Raw genomic sequence first — 25,506 nt, 5'->3', positions numbered from 1 at the left:
AGCTGATTTTACAGAGGGGTTTAGGACTGACCTCTCATTCAGGAATGATTTTTGTTTAATCACTGTACAGTAAAAATAATACAACAGCAGAGACATAGGGTTCTGTTTGGCTGAAGTAAGTGGAAGGACAGTGACAGAGGTTAATAATAACAAAATGTTTGATAAAGAGGTTGTAAGGCAGATTTCTTTGAGAAGATGCATAGAGAAAAATAGGCACAGATTCTCTGTAGTCGATCAACTCTTCATGAAGGCGCTTTATTATCGGTACCGGGTCAAATACAGTCTGCTCATGCTACCAGAAAGATTGACAAAGACACACGGAGAACTTAGAGTATATATAGCCCAAGAAGTCACCCAAATAACAAAAGATACACTGTTTTATATATATATAGGTTATGTCCCATGTTCGAACTGTAGTCATAAGACATATCATATAATAATCATCCTATAGCGTTAACATGACCTCTGGTCATCATGTACTTTTGCTTATTGAAATTAACTATTGTCCAGAACATGTATACTTTGCAGCTTTGTGGACTGCTGCTGTTAGCCCGCTAGCCATGCTAACCCCCTGTATGTTTACCACCCTACCTACACTATGTCCTGTCTCCTCCTGCTTTTGGCAACACTGCTCAAGTAAATTCTGCCAGGTAGATTTTGGTATGACTGCAACATTATTTGCAGGTGGTCGGTGCAGATCACCTGCTCAGTCACTGAGATTTAGAGGCATGCATCATTGGATTCTCTAAGCAGTGACTTACTGAATACTGTCAAGTTGTGGAAGGGAAGATAAAACTGTTAAGCAGCAAAATTTAGAGCGAGAATGAGTGTAAATGTGTACCCAGAGATAAATTACAACTGTCAGCAGTAACCAAGAAACCCTGAGTTATTTGTTTGTTTGTCATTGTGTTTCCTTTGAGAGCTGTGTCCAGCTCACCCTGTGGTAAACTGAGCAGATGAAGCTGAGTAGGTAAAAGACCCATCACCGTTTTATAGTAACTGGAGAGTAGATGGCAGCTGGCCATGAGGCTAAGGGCTTAGCTGTTAGTATATTTTTCTTTAATTGTATTTCAAGTCTTAACTTCCTGGGTTTGGTGTTTTTGCCTCGCCGTCATTAGCGTTTCTGTAAATAAACTGTACCTTTTTGGCATGGCCTCCTGCTAACTGTTTTCAAGTGCCAAATACCATCTGTTACCCTTTATATGATGCAGCAGCACTACAGCACTTTACAGTTTAGAAACAACTGGACTGAGCTACTGCTTATTGAGACTGTTGTCTTGTGACATTAAGGTCACAGGTTTAACTCTGTTTAGTGAAAATGCCACCGTACCCCTCTCTGTGAAGATGACACTTAAGTACCAGAGAACTTACATCATCTCAGTGAGAGGCACTTTTATTTTTTCTCCTCCTTTCCCACATTCTCTCCAGTCCCCTTACTTTAGATGGTCTACTTGCATTATTGTATGAAGTGAAAATTGTTGCTGAAACCATATTTCCACCATGAAGTTTTTGATCAAATGTTTCTGACAGCTGAGCAGCAGTATGTGATTTTGTCTTAATAGACTTCACAGCACTACATCCTGCCATTTTGTCCTCACACAGCCCGCACATGGCTGAATAGATGGGCTGCAAGAACACACACAGTGTATATTTTCAGGTATCCACATATTGCACACACATCAGCATGTGTTTGATTTCAGGTGAGCCTGCTCAAGCCTGTGTTTAAGCTGTCAGTCATATTTAAATGGCATGGTTCTCATTAAGCAAGGCTTGGGTGGAAATTACAGTCATCACCATGTGCCATTCATATGTGCAGAGTCTTTTATGTCTTACAAAATAACTAATATACCCTTATTGTATACATATGAGACTGTTGCTTGAAATTATGAAGACACAAACAGATGATAGCTAACTAATAATGTGGCTGCCTGTAAAGCTGCTGTATCATCATTTTCAGTGCACAGAAGAGAGATTATCTCCTACCTGAACGCAAACTATCAGTATTCAGTGAGAGAATTCAGCATTGCACAACAGATAAATTAGATCTCCACATACCCCATGCATATGCCATATTGCTTTCCATAGTGACTGGGTATATTAGATTCCAGAGGACATATTTGTTTAGGCATTTCATTAACTCAAGGTGAGCTGTGGCGTTTGCTGCTAATGCTATCGAGAAAGCAGAGGGACTGAATTGGTTTCTTATCAGGTGAACTGGCTGATTGTGGAAGTGAACCACATTATGAGGAGTGGGTGGGATGATGGTGGGGCAGGGGGGTGTAATCGGGTGCAGCCTTTTCATATGGTCTAGGGAAGATTTATGACTTAATTATTGTCCAAATTGCCCAGGTCTACTCTGACCAGGCTACCAGGGACTTTGCTGCTCCACTGGGCTGTGGTGTGAAAATCACTGGTGCAGAGCCAGGTGGGACTGCCAGAATGTGTCAATACACCAGGCAGCCAAACGTGGCTACTACACTGTTGACTTTAGGACAGTGACACCAGTTGAAAAAGTACCGATTCAGTGGCTCATTCATGGCAATAGCATGGTTCTCTGGTTTATTATCTGTTTTTATCTCATTGAGAGTGAGTCATTTTAATCTTTGTGACTCTTTTAAACAGAACTAATGTAGAGTTAGTTCATGCACAAAGGCCATGTTTACTTAATTAAAAAAAGTTTTTTTCAGTTTCACAAAATTGTTGTTGTTATGCCTACATTTTTAGGTGCAGTTGTGGTAAATAATAAACCCAGAAATCCACTTAAAACAAAGAACAAAGTCAGTTCTCAAACATGATTATAGCAAAAAGTAAATTGTAGTATGAAAATATGCAGGTATTTTTGTAAAATGCAGCAATAATAACTAATTCAGGCTGCCACATTATCAGCAAAACCCAGCTGTGAATACATGAGAGTGATAGAGATGTGGGCTTAAAGATAAAGCTGATCGACAGTGAGTCAGACATGGACCACCAGTATACATGGCGTGCAGTGTGACAGTGACAGAAGGTGTTAAGAAGGACACATATGGTGGGTGCCAGTGTAGGTCAGCCAGGCAGACAGACAGGAGGCCTCAGCGTGCACCTGGAGCTCAGTACTGACAGAACCTTGAGAGAGGGCTGCTCTGGTAGTCAGCCAGCCAACCGCACACATACCACACTCATGCTACTGCTGATAAGGCACAACCTGTTTACAAAGACAGATCCAGACAAGTAATATTGCAGAGAGAGAGTGAGATAAGCTTAGCGATAAAGTGTGTGGTAGTAGTAAGTGTGATAAAGTAGCTTGCAGGGTTGACAGTGAGGTTCATCAGATGACTTTAAATAACCTGTGCATGCAATGTGAATTTAATTATGAGTCCCCAGAGGAGAATTAGCACATGGATTGTCAAAATTAGTTAACTAATTGATCTTTGTTCATAAATCATTCAGTAGTGTGATTTTTTTTTTCTGCGTACATTATGTGGACCTCTCCGGGAGGTGATGTGAAGGTTTAAGCCTATTCAGGGGACAGAGGAATAGAGTATGCACATTGCCTGCATATAAATCTAGGTTAAAAGGCCGTGATCTTTTTGCTCACTGGGCTGTAAAAGTGAATGTAATGTGAATATACAGTTAATTATTGTTAAGTGCATTAGCTGTATACTGTGAAATGCCTGAATAATTGACCATGCTCTAATGCAGTCATTTATTTACTCTTTACATCCAAGAGCATGATGATGGTGATAATTAAAAATAAAAAAAAAGATAATAAATAAATCTGATGAAGCAAAAAGGGATCACGACCCAATAAGCACTGTCTTTTTGAATTTATTGATTTTTTTCTATAAACTTTATGGAGTTAACTTCGCTAATTAAGCAAATGGATCTGTGATAAATACAATGGCACTCCCCTCTCTGTCTCTTTTAGCCTCTCTTTCCTCTCCCTTCTTCATTGCCAGACAATTCACCAAACACTCTGTAGTTCAAATTCCTGTGGTGACGTATAGATTTAGTATTCCTTTTAAGGCAGCAAAAAACAGAGTTGTCATTGTCTGAGTGCCTGTCTTGCCACTGTCTGGAGTTTCTGGTTTGAACCCAACATGCTGCCTCCCCCTTGCTCCTACTCAGATGTCACTAATACTTCTCATTTTTTAATGTAGCCTTGATTCACCCGCATAGATCATGCTGATCATGCGATCTGACATCCGCACATCATCCCCTCGAAGGTTTTATGTGTAAATTGGGGTCAGGAACTTTATAAGCAGAGATGATCTTTTATAATCCTTACTATTGTGTGCCACTCATTGCAGAAACCTCATACGGTGTAGATAAGCATGCTTTCAATGTTAAGCCAAAAGTCATTGATGTGCATTGAAATAAAACCAGAGCAGATGTGCTACAATTTCCACATCATGTATGTTGTAAAAATGTTACTGTGGAGCTACTCAGTGGCAACAGTGGGAACTGGTGGGGCTGGCTTTCTCTTAGATATGAGTTATTGTTGGATATGAAGCAGAATGAATCTGGACGTTGCTTAAAATAATAGTCAAGTCATGGGCATGAAGTCGCTTATTTCTCAGGAAGTCCAGGATGCACCATACATGAACTGTGACATGTAAATGTGCTATGTAGTTGCACATATTCTTGGCTGCTGGTGTGTTAACATGTCGATCCACGCAGCACCTTTTTGAATCAGCTATTCAGCTCTGGTCTGCTCATGTCAGCACTCTGCTTTTTTTGCACTACCAATGAACCTATTAACTCAGGTAAAACAAAATATTCCTGCATATTTGAACAAAAATCAGACAAAAAGAAAGCTGCAGCCCACACTCGCCTTTCCAACATTGTAGGATATTGACATGCATTCTGTGGTTTGTGGAGTTTTTCTCCTTTGCAGATGCCAGTTTGGAGGTTGTTTAAATGCAGCTTGCTGATTAAACAGAGTCCAGTTTCCCCGATCTGTGTGAGTCAAAACCCTCATTCCACATCCCTGTGGCCGACAGCTCAAACATTGTGTCTGTTTACCCCAAATCAGCCTCTAGAGACTGAATGACCACAGTCGATATGTGTGTCTTTGTGAAATACAGAGTTTTTAAATTGAACTTAACTGTTACATTCTTTATAAAATGCTTTATATAGCACCAGAAATTTCTCTTTTGTCCAGTTTGAGATGTTTTGGGGGGTGGGGGGTGGGGTGTTCTGTTCTGTACTGCAAGAATCTTTCTAAGAACTACTGTGATTTGGCACCACGTTTTACACATACAACACAAGTGTTCACAATTGTTTTTTGGGTTTCATAGTTCTGGACGTATTTCCATCATTGTCCCTGTTGTTTTCACTCTCAACTTTTATTACGACATGGACAGGCATTCAGTACTTTGGATGTACTTGTTAGATGCTTTGGCTGCTTCAACACCAACTGCCAAGTTTCAGAATGAACATCACTTAAACCACTGTGGAACCATTTGTTCTTTTATGGAAGTTCCTATATCATTAACTGTTCTAGCAACTGCAGTAAAGAACTACAAGAGCTATTCAAAGTTCATTCAAAGCTCGACGTGGCTCAAATAGTCAGATACTGAGGATCAGCACCACCCACCAACAGAGGATCTCTACAGAACTATACTGTTTTTATTGTATGATGGTTAGCTCAGTGGCTGCAGAAGAACTATCTCTGAGTTCCTCTGCAGCATTGTCTCCACACGTACATATCTGGGTTGTATCTCCCTCATCTGCAGATTTGCTGCGTTGGCTTAGACTTAAACCTCTAACCTCTGCAAGCATCTGAAAACTCTTCAAGCCCCTGAAGTGCCTATTTTAGAATTAGCTTATGGTGTGTATATGAGTGTATTATAGTTCCCAATCTTTTCCAGTGCAGATGGTTTAAAGCTTGATGAACTGAAATCTCACTTTTGTAGCTTTACTACACTGGAAAGTCTTTATAGATGTAAAACCCACAATCCTTTGCAGCTGGGGAAACAGGGCAGGCTGCCAGTGTGCTAAAAGTACATGCAAATGCAGGCCTCTCCCTTTAAGACGGCTCGATGCACCGCTCATAAATGGACGGCAGTCGAAGGGAGCAGAGTAGTGGCAGCCTGTTTGGGAGGCTGCCTGGTAGAGGACCAGCTGGTTTGGGCCCTCTGGGAGAGATTGCGCTGTGGGGAAACTGATTTTTTACAATGAAAAGGAAAAGGGATTTACGAGGCCTGACCTGTTCTCGCTACCTCCCCCCATCTTCCCCAAATCATAGCATTGCTCTCTGCAACAGAACGTCTAATCAAATCAGAGCCACATGGTTGTAGACACATTGGGATGTTAGAGTGACACAGATAAAAGGCCCTAAACATATACTTAGTCAGAAGCATGATTCATAGTCAAATGACAGTTGGAGATTTCCTTTTTTCTGAGCCATGTTGTGTGTAAAGACTGAAACAAAATCAAAAAGTATCAAATCATGAGGTGGTGTTATCTCTTGTTGTAGGAAATTAAGGCCATTACTCTGATTGCTGTGATTTATCTATTCCTGCGCTTCCAACCACAGCTCTAAATAACAGTAACTGTGGATGTCTTCGGGTACTGGAGTACCTAAACACCCCCCAGTACTGGAGGTCTGTCCAATCACTGAGCAGTGGACATAGAGACTCATGAATGAGCCCCCTCTGCTGCCATCCATCCACAATAGTCCTACTTCACCAGCTGTACTTAATGAAAATGCCCATCATGTCCTGAGTAAAAATGTGGGGCAAACATTAGGAATCAAGCATTAAAAGCATGGAAGTGGTTCAAGAGAGAGTGGGAAAGCCCACCAAAGGAGTACAGTATAATAAAAGATAACAGAGATATAAATTAATGGCATGAATGAAAGCCTCGCTTCTGAGTGCATGTCTTAGCAAAAGCATGCCCCATTAAATCGGCTTGGATTGAAATGAGTGGAATTATCCCCGTAAATTCCGTCTTTAATTGATTAGGGAAGTCACTAGGTGTTCAAACATAACGCTAAAACATCTATTAGAGATGTTGAGCAGAACAGAGCCTCTGTGTTCTGTGTTGTTGGGCCAAGGCCAGAGCTTCATGCTAGAATAGACTCCAAAGCACCGTCTTTCATGTCAGATCCTAGTAATAATGTCGGGTCTGAAACCTAATTCTTTGACAACAGCTGGGGCCTCCCATCCTCTTACAATTAAGCAAGGCGATATACAACCTTGAAAGTTACAATCGGACCCCTCCCAAGGGCCCAGCATATCCACTATTTAATTTGATTGCCACTCTGACTACCTTTGAGCTATTCGAAGGCTTGGATATCTTTGAGATCAAAACATTTAAACACAATCTGTTCTGAACTGAAGTAACTCCAATGTGGTAAATTGCATCAGGGAAATTTAACACCTTAACATAAACGATCATTGATTCATTGATGCATTTCAAGCTTTGGTTTGGACCTGAGAAATGTTCTTTGGTGAGGATATTTTATCTGCTGTGATTATCATTAGTTCCCCACATGGCTAAGACTCCTCCGTCTGCTCTCACTCCTCTGTGGTATATGGGAAACTCATAAAGTACTCCCGTTAGAGACATATTCATCAAGGCCATTTATCTTTCCAATTCAGCTATCTAATTTAATTACATAAACTTACAATCCCTGTCTTTGTCATTATAACCGCTTCATTAGTTTTAAGAACATGAATAGAGCATTCATTGAGAAAACCTATAAATAAAGCTTCCAGTGAAAGTGGAGCTCACCCACTTTGATGAAATTGATCAAACCTGACATAGTTTGCGAAGAGTTGGCCTGCAGTATATAAAAGAGTGGGAAACTTTCTGACATCTTTGTTTTTAATTTCTAATCGTCTTAAATGGGGTGCAATCCACATGATTTAAAAATAATTATTGTAACAACAAAGAAAACGGCTTGAAACAACAAAAACATGTATTTTGTGGCATAACTCAGTGAATGATGTTGACACAATGAAAACCAAGTATTTACTCAACCCTTTAAATTATAGATTAAGTCGGGGGAAAAAACCTAGGTACACTTAAAGATCTGGAGTACAATGGAGACTTGTAGATTTGGAGTACATAAATTAGATGTACGAAAATGGTTTTCATATGTGGATCAGTGCTGTAGGCCTCGCTGCAATGAAACGTCGACTTGGCATACCACCACATTCCACAGTCAATTGGTGGAACGTCAGCTTAGCTTGAAATGTGTGTACTCAATTGACTTGAAATGCTCAACACAGCTGGATTGCTATTTTCTCTACCAGACAAATATTTCGACACTTAGTTTTTTACTCAGTATTTACCCTTTGCTGAAACTCACGTCTTCCTTTAATTTAATCTGAGTTTGGTTTTTTGTTAACACTGCAGCTTTATCAGTGTCTTGAGCCCAGACATGGCGACTGCCACCCCGCTGTCTGGAAGTTGTCCTTTAGCGGAAGAAAACCACAGTGTTCTCCTCCAACAGCTTTTTCATGCTGGCATGTGTCCATCCCCTGTACATGAATACATGAGCTGCCTTTGTTTCTCTGGCCCTGTATCAGGTTACTAGGCATGGCTGCGCTGTGTGTTTAATGGAAATGCTATGCAGGAAAAGGCCATGTGGCAGTCTTGAATATATGTACATCCGTAATGGGATACTCGTGAGCTCCCCTTAGAGTAACTGTTTGCCTTATTAGGCTGTCGTCTTGTGACTGCAAAACAAACTAGTGAGTACAGTCAGACGGAAGAGATTCCTGAGACCGGTGTCCTGACTGGATACTCTATACATTATTGTACCTCCGGCCCCAGGAAAGAGGCATGATGTATGCTCGCTGCAGAGCCACAGGCCATCACGGTGTAAGTGCTTCCCTGAGATGAAATACAGAGCATCTATTTATTATCCGCTGGCAGCAGCACATGAGGACATACTCAGCCCCTTGACCATCACATTTTATATGAGACATCATAATTTGTTGCCTTAGATGGATGCTTCTGTTTGGGTCAGAGGGCATGCAAGGCTTAGCTGATTAGCTGATGAGAACGAGTAAGGTTATAAATGGGACTTTTTATCATTGGCTATGAGGTACATTGGTCACTAACACACTATATTTTCTCCCCTGCTTCAGGACAGTGTTCTCAAAGATGTGTTTACCTGATGAATGTCTTTACATGAGCTGCAGGTAAATAGATATATGATAGTAATGTAGAAGATGAAAAAAACACTCACATGCAGCCTCAGAATCTTAGATTATAGAGGTGTGGCAGTTGCAGTTTTCCAGTCAGTGGATTTTCCGTAGAGAACGCGTGCCGGTGGAGAGACTTCTGTCTTTATTGCTGGGACTCAGGGGAGCCACTGAGCTGCTGGCTGAGGGCTGCCTGTGTGTGAAGCACGGGCCTGTAGGGGATGAGCGTGGGGCTTGGTGTCCATAAATCTTATCCAGCACCCTCCCTCTTTGACTCTCAAACCCACCCTACCCTTTCACACACACACAGAGGCTCAGACATAGAGGCCTGCAGGCCTTGCCAGGCTCCCCAGACAGAGCTTTTTATCCTCAGCTTCTCTTAGCTTTACACTAACCCACGGCACCCTGAACTAATCTTAATGGTTGTTGGAGGACTTGAGGTGATCACGCCCCCCTGACCTTATGGTTGTGCTGAAAAGAATGTACAAAGTTGTAGGTCACTAGGCTATGCAAGACTATAATAGGCCACCCATGATGTAACAAGTCATTTAGTCTACTACTGAGTCTTAACATTGTGTTTGCTTGAAAGGATGTGAAGAAAATTTTACTTGTTCTGATGCAAAAACAATCCTCAGCGATGTGACACAGTTTGAAGAAACAATTGCAAGATGTTGTCACTTCTTTAAAGAAACTGCATGACAAATATAAAGTTATAATTTAAAAAAACAAGCTACTTTTTGGTATTTAATAGCTTTGTAAGGTTGGTTTTTAGTATATTACAAATAATTCATTCTTCACATTACAGCTGACAGATTTTCCCATGTGTATCTTTTCCCATGTGAGAGAGATTGGTTTCTTTTCATCACATTGTGCTTTAAAAGCAGTTGCATTATCAGTATGTGGTACTGCAGTTGCTGGCAAGAGCTAGCAGTGTAGTTTAGGATGCTGCAAACTTCAAATGTTAATAATGAGCTGCCAAAGGTATCTTACTGATTAAGTCCAATCTAGAAAGCAAACAGGCTACTAGTCAGGAAAAAGTTTCTTCTTTTACAAAAGAAAAAGTCAATGATAATGTCACTGGAGTGATAAGTAAGAGTGATGCAGTAATCACTGTGTTGACCTACCAGTACAGCATTGGCAGTAATTTAAAACACATGCAATTTGACGCATGGAAAACCACTGCCATGGTCCTTTAAGCTGCAAGGACATATGCATAAACTAAATTAAATTAGAATGTAGAGGACAAAGAAGCCTCACAAAAAAGATGCTGTGCCTCTTGTGATTTTACACTTTTTGTTTGTTTAAGTTTATGTGGTTAACAAAACGAACTTAACACATGTAACACATTTGGTGGTCTGGTAATTTTTAAATTATTTATTTGCAGCAGAATGACAAGCGTAAATTAATCACACAAATATCACGGTTGATGCTGGGAAGTCCCATGAGGCTGTTTATGTGGTTTAGCCTGTGTTGTGACTTGCCAACCTGCGATGCACGTATAGCAGTGAGACTCTCTAGAAGGAGACTGCAGTATATTTCATAAATTTTATGGTATTACGTATTACACCTTTGTAGAGCCCGGTGTTTGGCTGTGAGATTAAAGATGCTGTAAAACTCTCTGTGCATGACTGTTAAGTTGGTGGTGACTGATTTGCTTCATCCTTAACACGCTGTCTTTATCTCTTCACAGCTCCATCCACTGTATCCATAATGCACCAGGTCAGTCGTACCGTGGACAGCATCACCCTCTCCTGGTCCCAGCCTGACCAGCCCAATGGTGTCATCCTGGACTATGAACTACAGTATTATGAAAAGGTACCACTGATGCAATTCTATATTCTTCCTCCAAGCCCTCACTAATCCATATAAACATTAAGTTCCATTTCCTTGTCTCCCTATGCAGCTAAATAAATCATGTGCTAATGGTAAAAACTGACTCTTTTGTTTAGTTGTACATTTAAATTCAGAATATCTCCTCACTCATAACAACACATCCTAGGAGGCATGTACACAGAGCTTCTGAACATTGCTTAGAACTTATGCTCATTCTCTTTCAATTATAATCACGGTCAGTCACTGGGAAAGGAAACCACGCTTAGCCCTGCAGTAGGGCCACTGGGGATTGATGCGCAGAGACTTGTGGTTAAAACAATGGTGCGCTGACTGTTGTAAAAATAGTATTCAAGGGGCAAGCTCCTCTGAATCAGCATACTTTCTCACAAGAACACTCCCAGGCATAAGTGTGCGCCGAAGCGCTTAAATGCATACAACCATTCACAGACGTACAGACACAATCACACGCATGTACATGTTTGCACACGCACATACAGAATACACAGCGTTTTTGGGGCGTTTTGTCCACACGCTGACTCGTTCCACTTTTGAATATAATTCCCTTTATTGACACTGCTGGAGAGAGCTGTCAAAACAATTGTCCCAGCCCCTGCTGTGGCTCAGAAGTGTGTGCTGAGCAGTGGGTTGAAGGGAGCAGCTAAAAGAGTCTCAGTCTCTGCTCCCAGACCTGTCAGCATTCTGGAGAGGAGGAGTATTGCAGTGAAACACAGCTCTGATCATCAGAAGGCACAGCTCAGAAAAAGCTGCCTGACCTGAAACTGCCACCAAATCTACCTTCTTAACTGCAGCAGCTGGATGTCTGGCTCTTTGAGTCCCTGCTGCTTTATCAAACATTATGCTTCTTGTGGTAACAAATTATTCAGATAAGTTCTATTGTGGTTTCTGTAGACGTCTGTTAAAATAAGTGTAGAGATGAGTATCACTGTTTTTCTTCTGCACCATTTCTGACTCTGATATTTCTGGTACAGTAAGATTAAAAAGAAAACAATGTGTCAGTTGAATGTTTTAACTGTACAGGCTGTTAGGTGCATTATGTGCTTTGTAACAAGACATTTACAGCATCATTTGCCTATAAATAGCTGTTGATCATACTAAATTTATTCCTTGGATAATATTCTCATTCTCATAGGGTAAAAATTCAGATAAACAGAAAAAACAGATATCACCATGTGCACAAATTTGCATACATTTCCAGAACACTAAATAAAGCCAGGTTCAAAATTCAAAGTTCATTTTGTTGATATTTAGAGTAAAAGGATCTCCATGTTTTTAAAGATAAAATGTTATATAAATCAGGCTATGATGATACATGAATAAACCCCCCAGTAAAAACCTTCAAAATATAGATATGAATAAAACCGATGGGTGTACATAAGTGCAACTGAAGTGGAGATTTCTGACTCAGTGTATGAGTAAAAACTCATTTTGAGAGAATGGCCTTATGCTTATGTAATATGTGTTGTAATTGAAATCTACAGACACAAATAGACAAAGTGTAGTAAAATAAACACCAAAATGTCCAATAGTCTGAAGGAAGACATGCTATGGAGGCAAAGAAACATTGTTTTAACCTGTAGTGTAAATCATTAAAATCAAAAATTATGAACTTTTGTGAGTTTATTTTAGTGCCGTTTGAGGCCTTAAGATTTATACTAAAAGTCAGTGCTGTGCTCACAGTTGTGTCATTTGTCCTGGATCTTAACCTAGTATGTAATTTATTCATGTGGCATTTCGTAATTGTTAGCATTCGCAATTGGACTGTAATTACTAATGTGCACAAATTTAACATGTTGTTTTTCTTCTCTTAGGACCAATCAGAATATAACTCCACCACTATCAGGAGCCAGACCAACACAGTGGTCATCCGTGGCCTCAAGCCAGGAAGCATCTATGTGTTCCAGGTCCGGGCCCGCACCGTGGCCGGGTTTGGACGCTACAGTGGCAAACTGTACTTCCAGACCATGACTGAGGGTGAGAATTCAGCCAACGTTCACCAAAGCACGCAGAGTTGTTATCACCTCTCATGCCTGGCGTATCGAGACACCATGTCGTATAGTATGGATACAGACAGCTGCGGGAATAAAAGGGAATCATGTTGTGGAGTAAACAATACAAGTACTCCAAAACTGGATGAGTGTAGCTTGAAATCATACTCTTGTTTTCATCATGTCTTTTTCAATTCAGTTTGGAAACATCCCTCAAATTATGCTCATTGAATTATTCTATTATTCACATTTAAACACTCAAGAAATCTTTTTTTTAAGTGGTACACAAATGGTCTCCATTCAGGCAAGCTTTTTGCCAAAGATACGTTTTTGCCATTTGCCACCAAAAGCCTTGAAGACAAGGATGAGGTTGAACTTGCCTTATCTTTGTACAATGACACGACTCGGAGAAGAAGGAACATTTGGTAAACATCAGTCATGTAGGTTAATGTTAGAGCCAAGGCCTGGGTTTTCCCCTCTGAACATCTCATTTCCTTCAGCCTGCAGTGCCCAGGGCCATCATTAGCCTGAACTCTCATACAAACATCCCTGATGCTGCCACACGCACAGACCTCAGCACTTAAGATACATTGAACCGACTCATGACCGCAAGTATTGAGTAAATTGAGGATATATAAGACTGATTGTTTAGTTTTTTTTAATCAGTTTTTCACTGGAAGAAATACTTTTTTGTTGTTGTTGAAGAAGGTAGATCAGCTCAGAGAGATTTTCACCTGGATTTTATGTCCCCATGCGCCAAAAAATTGTGTTTTCTGCTGCTAAGAACACACTGATTACCATAGTTTCAAGTAAACAATGGAGCTATGTGACAAGTAAGAAAGTAAAAACAGTCCCTCTCAGGAAGTTATAAATATGTTTAAGCAATTTCCAAATGAGAAACACTTATAAATTAACAGATTCTTCTTTAATACCTTCTGATGGTGCCCAAAATCTATGCCAAATTGAAGCAAAGCAGAGTGAGAGTTGTCACTTAGCATAGGGACATCAAGGCTCAATAGTTGAGCAAGACTTTTCCAGTGAATCCCCACCCCTGCATTTAGGATTTATAAGTACTATGTAAAGATGTAATAAATGATTATAACTAACACCACAATGTGGTTATGTATAAGTGTTATTGCATTTGTTAACAACTATAACTCCTCCTGTGGACACCCATTAGTTGAGGCTAAAATGATAAAACACATTGGTAACATACATTATAGTGTATTATAAACCACTGGTTAAATGTTTATACAGTACTTTGCTAATGCTAAATAGGTAAGGTTACAGTAAAGTGTTGTCAAGATGGTTTCTACCATTTAAAATACTATATGTATGCTATCCAGGAGCAGGTAAAACTCTGGGGAACTCACTAACCCGTGTGTCTGGCTTAAATTGTGAAGTCGTGTATCATTTGCAGCGCTCAAGAGAAAGATCTGGCTCTGCCTCTGTGTGCCCATTCAGTAGCTGGATTCCTGCTCTTGGCTGCCTGATCGGTCTGGGTCTCACCCAAACATGCTCTCTCTCTCCTCACTTCACACACTTTCTGCCAGATGATTTGTCCATATCCGCGGCATCTGAGCACATTCAGTGTGCTTTGGAAAAGCGTCCATGCAGCCAGTATAGATGCCAAGATGCTCATTGGTTCGCCCAGCCGTATGTCTGTCTGTCACCCATTGCTCCCTCCATATGCAGTGGCTCAGATGCTTGCCCATATGTTTCAGCATGTGACTCTGCATGTGTTTGAGTGTGTGCGTGCATAACGCTGTGTTTATGCATGTGTTTCTATAGCGGAATACAACACCAGCATTCAGGAGAAGCTACCTCTCATCATTGGCTCAGCAGCTGCTGGCTTGGTTTTCCTCATTGCTGTGGTCGTCATCATCATCGTCTGTAACCGGTGAGTCAGTCCTGTCAGCAGTCCTTATAAAACTTCCTGTAATTGCCAGTAAAACATCTGCACAAGCTCAGAAAGTGAACTTTTTTCCTTTTTAGTTGTTTTGTTTTTATTCAGTAAGGTTGCATGTGCTCTGTTGACTTTTTAAATGTAAGTTATAACTAAAAATTCCAGTCTTTCAGCTACAGAAATAATATATAACGGTCAAAGTTGTTGATAGGGTTCTATAGGTGCTTCTTCTCAGCGGGTATTAAATGTTTGTAACTCTGCCAAGTTTAACATTTTAATTCCCACAGGGGCCACTTCTATTAAAAGTGTAGCAGTATAATGTTTTGACTCACAGAAGAATAAACAGGATTGATTTCTTAGTAGTCTATGCACTCTGCTAGTAGATTCCCCCAATGGTCTTGGATTGTAGACAGACTATTTTGTGTACAGTGCATCACCATCTTGGATTATGACGGGTCAGTGACAAAGGTTGTGTGTTCTATTGTGGGATAGTTTGGAAACATCGCCAGGGCAGAATGAGAGGCTGTGTGATTGAGAATTTTGAGAACGGTCAGATAGTCAAAGAGATAAAAAGGTTTAAATACACTGTGGTGGCCCTACTACAGAACTTCAAAAGATATTTTAATATGTCTTTTCAAGCTGCTGGCCAATTAAAACTGGCAAGCAGCACAAGTCATCAAAGCACATGAAGTCAAAGAACAGTATTTAACTAGTGCTGAATAAAAACTTTCCCTGTCATTGTAAATGTGAAGAGTAAATTTACTCTGATAAATGTAAATATGACAAATTTTGTATGTATGGACATTTAATTATCATCATGCAGACACAGTAAAATATATCAATTCTAATTTATTATGATTCAACTCAGGGTATATGCTGGTACAGATTCCTGACCAGATACTAGTGCTCTGTTTTTGTCATTTTCAAAACTTGTATGACTTGCTGTGTGGAACTGGTTCGGTTTCCTGTAAGGTAACATGAGGTAAGGGCCAGATCTGGCACTGCAGCAAAAACTATGATTTTTATAATGACATTGACAAAGAATCTTAATTTAATGCAGATCAGTTAAACCTGGCTGATGTCCAGTCTGCTTAATAAAGTCACCATGAGCGGTGATGCTGATTTGGTGGATCAGATCAGTGCATCCTTGCAATATACTCGATATTTGATGAAGACGGTTCTGTCGAATAGATAACTTCTTTAATTAGTCTACTGACCAGTTCAAAATCAAATCTGTGACCCAAATTATTAGTCTGTAAATGGAAATTGGTGATATTCATGTGCTCGCCTACCCAAGGATTTAAAATTGTAGATGTGCTCATAATCTTTAAACAATTCATGTAGCTGCTCAACAGGATTGAACCAGAAAGGAAGATGAGGACATTTTTGCTTAATATGGCTGCATGACTGGCTATCTTTTTCCAGTGTAACAAAAAAAAAAAATATAATAAATCAAATGCTTCTCCACCTACAAAGTCCTGGCTCTCCGTGTGATCTTAGTTGGTGGTATCTTCAGTGTAGGTATACCTGGGGGTGTTTGATCTGCGTCTCCATCCCTCCCTGCTCCCTGTCTTTGAACCAGAGCTAGAGTTCTTTGTCTTTCCCCCAGGAGGCGTGGCTTCGACAGGGCAGATTCTGAGTACACAGACAAACTGCAGCACTACACCAGCGGCCACAGTGAGTAAACCACCACTCCTCACCCCCACACCCCCCGCCCCACATTTACCACTGGTTCCTCCTTCAGCACCAAGCACACCTGTCTCCATGGCTACCATCTCACACAGTCATCTCCATGGTTATCATTCAGCCCTCCTCTGCCTCACACACCTGTCTCCATGGCTACCACCTTGCATGCTGGTGTCCTTGGCTACAGACCAAGCACAGCACCGCTTCATTTGCCCGTCCCCCACTTACGAGTAATCCTGCCTGTTGTTTGACTCTGCTCACTTGGAGGCTGGATTTAACCACACCAAACCCAAGTGTTCCAGTGTGTGTTCTGTGCATCATTACATTTCATTGTTAACTAAATCCATTGTGGTGGAAATAGGTCAATCTTTGCTCACATTAAGGACATTAGCATGCTAATGCCACATGAGTCATTTGCCATTGTTGAAAAATTTAAAAGACTCAGTGGATGAATGGGATTTCTCAATGATTTTCCTGCTTCATACGGTATAGTAGCATATGGCTTAAATGACAACATTGTAGAAATGAATCTGGTAAGAAAGAGCTGAGAACTAATTTCACCATGTCTCCGCCAAAGATATTAAAGCAAATCCAATCTTTCTCCTGCCTGACCAGAAAAGCACAGATCTATTTCCATCTTAAGTTTATGTCCCCATCTTAATTTGTGTATTTGATCATGTAATTACCACACTGCTTCATCAATACAATCCAGTCATGCTGTGTGAAAAAGTCCACTTTGTGGCTGAATGAGGTGTGCCAGTAAAGGGCTGTGATATTTCATAGCTATTAACAGCAGAAGCCAAGGTGTCCTGTGTGCATCCTGTCCTCACACCAGTCACAGTTCAGGCTTCTGCCCCTGTTTTTTGGTGGTCTTTGCCATCGTAGGAGGGTGGTCTGTTGAACAGTGCGTCAGCTTGGGAAGAGATTGTAGGGTTTTAGTAATGGGGAGGGGTGTTTTGCCAGGTAAGGAGGATCCTGTCCATCTGTTCATCTCTGCAGCATGTTTCTTCAGAGTAAGGTGCCAGGTTTTGAGGTGCATGCTCTCCTAGCTCTGCAGCAGACCAGCCATGAGTTCAGTATCCATTCAAATAGCCCCAGGCCTGATGTGGAGGTGAGAGCCGAATAATCGGATTTAAAACTCGGGACACTTAAGTCCCTGAACACTTAAAGGCCACCTTAAGCCAATTTACCTGGCATCAGGGCTTAGGAGAGCCAATTTATTTCTTGGAGTGGAGCTGAGCGATGCTGATATAGGGCCCAGGTTTCTCTCCTGAGTGTTAATGGCACTATGACTCACAGGAGATGATATATATATTAACCCACCTTATCACAGCTAAGAGGACTGGAGGTACCATGTCCTTGCTGGCTGAATAACTATACACAGTAGCCACGAGGCACTAGTCATAACCGCCATTTGTAACTACACTACCTCCCCCATCTTTCAACCTTCATTGGCTGGATGTCAAACAACAAATCACATAATTGCTCTGGAATGTGTGAATGCAAGGTGAATTGATTGTTAATGTGCCCGAATGCATTTGCCTGTCAAGCCTGCAGGACTGTAAGCATGACCATGAGAATCAAATATTATAGCGGCTCTTTCCTTTTTTCCAAGTGACTCCAGGAATGAAGATTTATATTGATCCGTTCACATATGAGGACCCCAATGAGGCTGTGAGGGAGTTTGCCAAGGAGATTGATATATCCTGTGTGAAGATTGAACAGGTCATTGGTGCAGGTAATGGAAAAATCTGACTGAAACGTGGATGGAATACCACACTGTAAAATAGCTTGGCTGTTATTTGATTTCTAAATACATGTAGGTGCGAGGAAGCTGCTTACTTTTACTTGCTCATATTCCTCTTGAGTTTAATAAAACTTTTGCTCCTTTTTTCCATATAACCTCTTCACAGGAGAGTTTGGGGAGGTGTGCAGCGGGAACCTAAAGCTCCCAGGTAAAAGGGAAATGTTTGTGGCCATAAAAACTCTGAAGTCTGGCTACACAGAAAAGCAAAGGCGGGACTTTCTGAGTGAGGCCAGCATCATGGGACAGTTCGACCACCCTAACGTCATTCACCTGGAGGGCGTGGTCACCAAGAGCAGTCCTGTCATGATCATCACTGAGTTCATGGAGAATGGATCTCTGGACTCCTTCCTCAGAGTAAGCAACCAGATTTTTTTAATTAATTGTGTTGGCTCTGTCTCACCTAGAACAGAATTATGACTAATAATGCTGATTTAATTTCTTTTCTACAAATTAAATTACAGGCCTGTATTGATGATCTATGAAGTATTAAACATGATATGATTATACCAAGCATAATCACAAACTTATTTGGTTTCTTCAGTAGAATCTGGTACTTTGAATTAAGTAATTTTCAGAACTCTTATTTTGAAATCATCTAGTCAGAGAAATTAACTTCTAGACTTGCCAACACACCAATTAAGCTCTCATTTATTAAGAAAATTATATTTGTGTTCATTCATTCAAATGCCTTATATTCAATGATAACAGTTGTATAGTTGACCATATGGTAATAATGACAATATTTGATATTAGACTGAAGGCACCTAATGAAACTGCTGACAGCTTTGCAGTGTAACTGCTTAAGCTACACTAATTCACAGACTGACAGGACGAGCTGCTTCACTGCTTTGAATCCTGCAGGTCTCAATTCAGGGTTTTTTATTGCGATGATCTTAAAAGCTTAAAAGGAGTTTCTGACAACTCCATCCACCAGTGTCTGTTACAAGCAACAACTGCAGAGCTACCTGCTAACTACCTGTCAAAAAGTGATGTGAGGCAATCACCCCTGCCAAAGAGACCATCATTCTTCATTTTAGTTGTTTTGCCAACTCACAGATGTAACGTTAATTAACTACAGGTGAGTAAATGTACAGTACACAGTTAGCTGTCATAGCAGCTGAAATGAGCAGTTGTCAGTTTAAAGTTTCACCTCCTACAGATTGTTATAACACTGTTGATTATGTTCAGTTATACTTGGAATTTTTTGCTCCTTCTGTGTGAAAGTTGCACCTTGCGATTTTATATTAAAAAAGATTAATCACTCAGCCAAAGGATTACTTAACTTGGGTTATTCAGACATCAGGCAAACAAGAATTCAAATCCTTGTTGCACACACACACTCTCTTGCATGTGCACACACATTAGTCCAGGAATTTGACATGGGTTATACACACATGCGCTGTAATCCTCCCTTTTTAGGGTAGCGTCAGTCACCAGTTCTGTAGAGGTGTTCTCATCTCTATGTAATCATGCTTCACAATTAAGACTCACAGAATATCTGTTTACCCCTGGTATTGATTTATGTTGTATTTTTCTCTTTTATACTTTCTCTGTCAATCTTGAACCAACAAATACCAGGGCTTTGCTAGCTTGTGTTTTGTCTTTGATGTTTCCCTCCTTTTTGTTTTGCATTCACTCAGTTGCTGTTTATGCAGTGCTGTCTACAGATGCACGCAGGAAACACGCACTTATTTTTCCCCGGCTCCTCTGATAAAAAAATATGCAGCCCTCACGAGTTCATGGGATTTTTAATTTTCATAATCTAACCAGAGAAGGATATTACAGAGAGCTGGCCATCCTCCCCCATTTACGACCAGCATAAATAATTCAAATGCTTTGCAAGACTTAAAATGAGATGTCAGATGTTTAAAAATGAAGCTGGCTATGAGATGAGATGTCACATAGTCTTTCACCATCTGTCTTGAGATGTTAGCGAAACAGAAATAAATCTTTTTTAAGGCTTTTTCTGTATGCTTTCAGTTGCTCTCTTTGCATATTTTGATAGAGCAGAAAAGGGAATCTGATTTATGGAAATTGTGGATGTATGATCTCTGCCAAAAAAGGTGTCTTTTTAGTTTGACTTCAAATGATATAATGAGAACTCTTTGTGTAATGCGACACAGAGAGTATGTCAGTGTAAGCACAGAAAAAATGCCAAATTCTAAATTACCTTAAGCCCTGTAAAGTAAGAAAGTAAGTTATACTGTTGATTTGTGGACACAGATGTGTAGTATAAAGAGTAAATTATGTATACACTTAACAAGACCTATTTGATTTCATATAAATTACTGTAACTGAAGTATCCAACAGTATTATTAAATTGAAAACACACTCTTCCTCTTAAAACAATTTCCAGTTTAAAATCCTCCCTAATAGTCAGTTTTAGCATCCCACTCCAAGACTACATCAAACCATCCTCAAGAAACAGACATGCAAGCTCCTGTCAGCAGACTGTTCAGACTGGGTTCAGAGTCTTTATTTGCATTCTGCCTCCGACCTCTGAGACACAAAGCATCAGCTCTTTTTGGAATTTGATCTCACAGTGAAGGGTGTTTGTGTATATGTAGATGTTTGCTAAACATATTTGACAGTGTATTGTATTCACAACAACAACGAACCTCTGCAGCACCTCACGGTGACAGTTTATGACAACAATTGCCTGACAGTGTCAAAGCCTCTGAACATGGGAACAGGGAGGATAGATCGATCAGATCTGGGCTGGTATTTGGAACCAACCATAAACTGAGAAAGTAAAGAGAAAGAATGTCTTTGATATAAAACATTATTTTCAGATAAATCACACTAGACCTTGATTCATGCAGTTTCACAAATTTATGGTTATTTCTTCCAGCTATCCTGACCCCAAAGACTTTGGAGGAATCTTTCCAATTAAAGTATAATGCAAACACAGCACTCAGATTAGGTGGCAATGGGTATTTATGAGAAAGGTTTCATGAATAATGCATTCTGCTTAATTGCTGTGGTACACGAGGAGGTGCAGCTTGACGTGAGGAGAGGCATCCGCTCTGCTAATGAGCAGCAAAATGTTTAAAAGAGAAATAGGCTAGTGCAGCGGTCATGCAGACAGTTAATATGGCTGTGCTTGGGGCCCCCACTCGCCTGCCCTTCCACTTCCCTCTCTTAGTCCATCCGTCTGTCCACACCCAAGCCCCGAGCTCCCATGATCCGTTCTCTGGAATTTTCTGTTCTCCCGGCATCGTGGTGGGTGGTGGGGAGAGTGCAGGTGTGCGCAGTTGGAGGCACAGCTGCACCGCTGCTCCAGACGCTCCCCATGCATGGGGTAAAGCCCTCACCAAACCGTGGAGGGGAACAGCTGTAGACAGTCAGCCAGTCCCAGCCTAGCCCTGCCCAGCCCGGCTGAGACCGTCTGAGCCCAACCCAAACCTCTCTGTCAGGATCCTGCAGGGTCTTTCCAGAGAAACTAATACTTCAAGGCAAGCTTTCTTACATTAGCCGCATACATGTTGGATTAAATGGAGTAAATTAAATGATTAGAATTTGACTAAAAGGATTTTAGTAATTAGTTTGTGGTTGATGAGTTCTAAAAGAATCATTACAAGAGGGAAAATCACATAAAATTTTATTGGCTGAAACAAAACAAAACAAACTATTTTTGAAATTTTATAAAGCCCCTCTGCTTTCTGTGCTTCTGAGCCTTAGTTTTTTTTTTTTTTTTTTTTTTTTGGCATGTTAACAGACTACAGTGTAATTACTAAGAAGTATTTGAACACTGTCAGAAAGAGAAGGTCAAGGCAAGATAGGGCTAGGTTGTTTCTAAACAGAAAATGAACTAACAAAATCAGAACCTTCCATATTAAAAAAAAAAGTTTTGTTCTTCTCACCGTGTTTTTGTATGTTCGCCTGAATGTAAGCTATTGAAATTCACTCTGATAACACATTGACTATTTTTTTAAAACAGCAAAACGATGGCCAGTTTACTGTGATCCAGCTTGTTGGTATGCTACGCGGCATCGCCTCAGGCATGAAGTACCTCGCCGACATGAACTACGTGCACCGTGACCTTGCTGCCCGAAACATCCTGGTCAACAGCAACCTTGTGTGCAAGGTGTCAGACTTTGGTCTCTCCCGCTTCCTGGAGGATGACACGTCAGACCCTACCTACACCAGTGCTTTGGTAAGAAACATTTAAGTCTTTCTTTCCCCTCACAACATGAAATGAGTCACAAAAACTGGATAAACCTGGGTCAAAGTGTCTTCTAAAATGAGTTGAATATGTTTTATTTTGTGTTTGAAAACTCAGCAGTTACCTGAACAGCTCTGATTGATAGACCCATTCATCCAGAGGGTTTTATTTAATCCAGTCTGATGTACACAGCACAGTGCTCTCCCTCACTGCTCTCCCTATCAAGACAAACATCACACTCTCACCTGTTCTTCCCTTCCTCATTCTGCTGTAGTTCATGTACCATACTTTACTCCCAGGGGTTTTGTTATATCCACCTCCCAGTTTGGATTACCATCTGCATTGTTGCCCTGAACGGTGTCTCTCTCCAGAGCCAAGACACTGTGACGGTCGGGTTTCGGTCTTGTTTTCCTTACTGAGGTTGCGCGCTTTGTGTACACAGGGAGGGAAGATCCCTATCCGATGGACTGCGCCCGAAGCTATCCAGTACAGGAAGTTCACCTCCGCTAGTGATGTGTGGAGCTACGGGATCGTCATGTGGGAAGTCATGTCCTACGGAGAGAGGCCTTACTGGGACATGACCAATCAAGATGTACGTATTTTACTTGCCTGTAGTCACTTTTTAAAATTGCTGTTGATTCTTCAGTCAAGTTTCCAAACAATTTTTAAACAATGCCCCTTTACATGCATACATTTCTTACTTCCTGAGTTTCATTTAAGCCTCAAACTCCTCAGAGATACATTTTGTCATTGTATCTGCTTTCCTTTAGCTAAACATCGGGATTCACACATGGGTTTTATATGAAAATTCCCCCACTCTCACCACAGAGACATAATCAGATCATTTGAAATGCACGGCAGTGCTCAGTGGACAATTTCTGCTCTTGACTGGAGCCTCCATTTCCTATCTCCCTCTGGGTAGCAGAGGAGAGAGCAAATTATGGGGAGAGAGATAATGAAAATAGTTTCAAATTGAAAGCGAGAACACTAATGTGCTAAGAGGAACTGAGGACCTCAACGGTTATCTTATTAGCAGCTTCAGATAGTGTTTCTGCTCCATCGGGGTCCTCATTTGGAGGTCTCATGAATGAGATTAATCTGGGTCTGAATGGAGCTCCTTTAATGGCCCCGATAATGAGCAGGGGATTGTGCGTCCTCGTCACAAGTGTCCTCCGGGTTGTTCCACTCTGTTAACTCTGTGCCACCTCTCTGCGCCCCTCCGAACCAACAACATCACTGGCCCAAGTCAGACACATATTTAAGGTGGCTTTATGGAGAGAGAGCATTAAATACTTTGTCAAGGCCAGAGATGAGGTCACGGCTGGCAGAGTGCAAGTGGAAATCTGAATTTGGTGGAATAAGGTTTATGTTCTTAATGACCTAACTGACTGTTTAACACCTCTTCACACGCAGAGGTAATGTAGTGATTGGTCACAAATGTCTGTTTATACATATCATTTATAGGTATTTATGTAATAACTATATTTAACAGTTGAGTCTTGAGACCAGTAACACACAGCAGTGACTACAGCAGTTGTTTTTACCACATGGTGAGAGGCACAGATGCTCTCATTATATGTTCATCAGAAGACAAAGCATCAATGCCAACTGATTCTTCTTCATAATAGACAAGGCATTTGTGAACGTCACTCAGATTGGGGGTATTATCCAACAACACTAATATAATATCTTTATTATATGCTCCTGACATTTATACAGTCTGAGAACATGTTGGATCGTATCAGTGGTGGAAAGGAATTCAGTACATTTACTCAAGTATTTTCATTTTTATCCAGGATGTTTTATTTTTCTGTGAAGCTTTTTTCAGTGCCAATACAACTTTTTCCAATAAAAGTATTTCAATGACACTGTTTCAATTTTCAGTTCAGGTTTTGTTTTCACTGTCAAAATTTTACTATCACTGTTCTGACCCCATAACACTTCTTCTCTAATACAATTGAGAGGGAAATTTTCTGCTTTTAACTCCACCATATTCTCTGTAACTTTTCAGATTAAGATTTTCCCTAAAAAATGTCATGAGCTTTTAAAAACACCATGTTGTGAAAGATTCAACCAGTTCTCAATCTTTTTGGTTTGTGACCTCTTACAAAAAGCAGTGTCTACTAAGGACCCCTTGCAATTCTGGTTTCATTTGAATAAAAATATTCAGTATTTCACAGAAAGTTTAGAGAGAAGTACAAGAACTTAGTTCTTTTTTCTATTAATCCTTTTATGACCACTCAGATTTATTCTTGTGATCCTATAGAGAGGACCCAACCTTTAGGTTTTTCATTACTATTAATAGTGTAATATTACAGGGGAAATATTATTTTTACATTTTATATGTTTTGTTTCTAATGCTTCTGGACCTTGACTTCAATAGGATTTTAAATGCATGCATTTTACTTGTACGGAGGTATTTCTACACTGTTTTATTGGTATTTTTACGTAAGGATCTGAGTACTACCTCCACCTCTTTGTAGAGCCTCATAGCAACCCTTAGAGATCTGTGTCTCCCCCTGCAGGTCATCAACGCCATAGAGCAAGACTACCGACTGCCCCCACCCATGGACTGTCCCAGCGCCCTTCACCAGCTCATGTTGGACTGCTGGCAGAAAGACCGCAACAATCGGCCCAAGTTCAGCCAGATCGTCAACAACCTCGACAAGATGATCCGCAATCCCAACACGCTAAAGGCCATGACTCCGTTATCTTCAGGGTGAGTGAGCAGGAAGACTGTTGATCAGATTAGGTTTATGTGATTGACTTGTGTTTGCGTTGTCACTAACACTCGTAGTCATAACATATGGCCTTGTCTAGCGTTAAATGTATTTTCTTCTCTTTCCTTCACTCTCTGTGTGGTATCTGCATATATGTTTTATCTCATCTCTGTAGGCATCCCACAAGACAGACATTGGTTTTAGCATCATTTCACATTGAAGTGGATAACATCTAAAACAATA

General features: G+C 40.6%; 1 protein-coding gene across 4 annotated transcripts in view; it reads left to right on the top strand.

Moving 5' to 3' along the window:
• Window positions 1–25,506, top strand: part of ephb2b (eph receptor B2b) — a 120,256-nt gene that overhangs the window by 87,774 nt on the left and 6,976 nt on the right. Inside the window, exons 6-14 of one of the 4 annotated variants that reach the window (XM_018704414.2) lie at window positions 10,831–10,955; window positions 12,803–12,965; window positions 14,771–14,879; window positions 16,498–16,562; window positions 18,196–18,309; window positions 18,485–18,732; window positions 22,319–22,534; window positions 22,986–23,135; window positions 25,069–25,262. In XM_018704414.2, the coding sequence (XP_018559930.1) occupies window positions 10,831–10,955; window positions 12,803–12,965; window positions 14,771–14,879; window positions 16,498–16,562; window positions 18,196–18,309; window positions 18,485–18,732; window positions 22,319–22,534; window positions 22,986–23,135; window positions 25,069–25,262 (1,384 nt within the window). Of the gene's footprint in view, window positions 1–10,830; window positions 10,956–12,802; window positions 12,966–14,770; window positions 14,880–16,494; window positions 16,563–18,186; window positions 18,310–18,484; window positions 18,733–22,318; window positions 22,535–22,985; window positions 23,136–25,068; window positions 25,263–25,506 lie in introns of all 4 variants that reach the window. The other 3 variants (XM_018704412.2, XM_018704413.2, XM_018704411.2) reach the window with 3 other exon arrangements.

Source organism: Lates calcarifer, linkage group LG12 (assembly GCF_001640805.2).
Source record: "Lates calcarifer isolate ASB-BC8 linkage group LG12, TLL_Latcal_v3, whole genome shotgun sequence".
Lineage (NCBI taxonomy): Eukaryota > Metazoa > Chordata > Actinopteri > Centropomidae > Lates > Lates calcarifer.
Note: the sequence above shows the minus strand (reverse complement) of the source record. Positions and strands in the feature narration are given on the sequence as shown.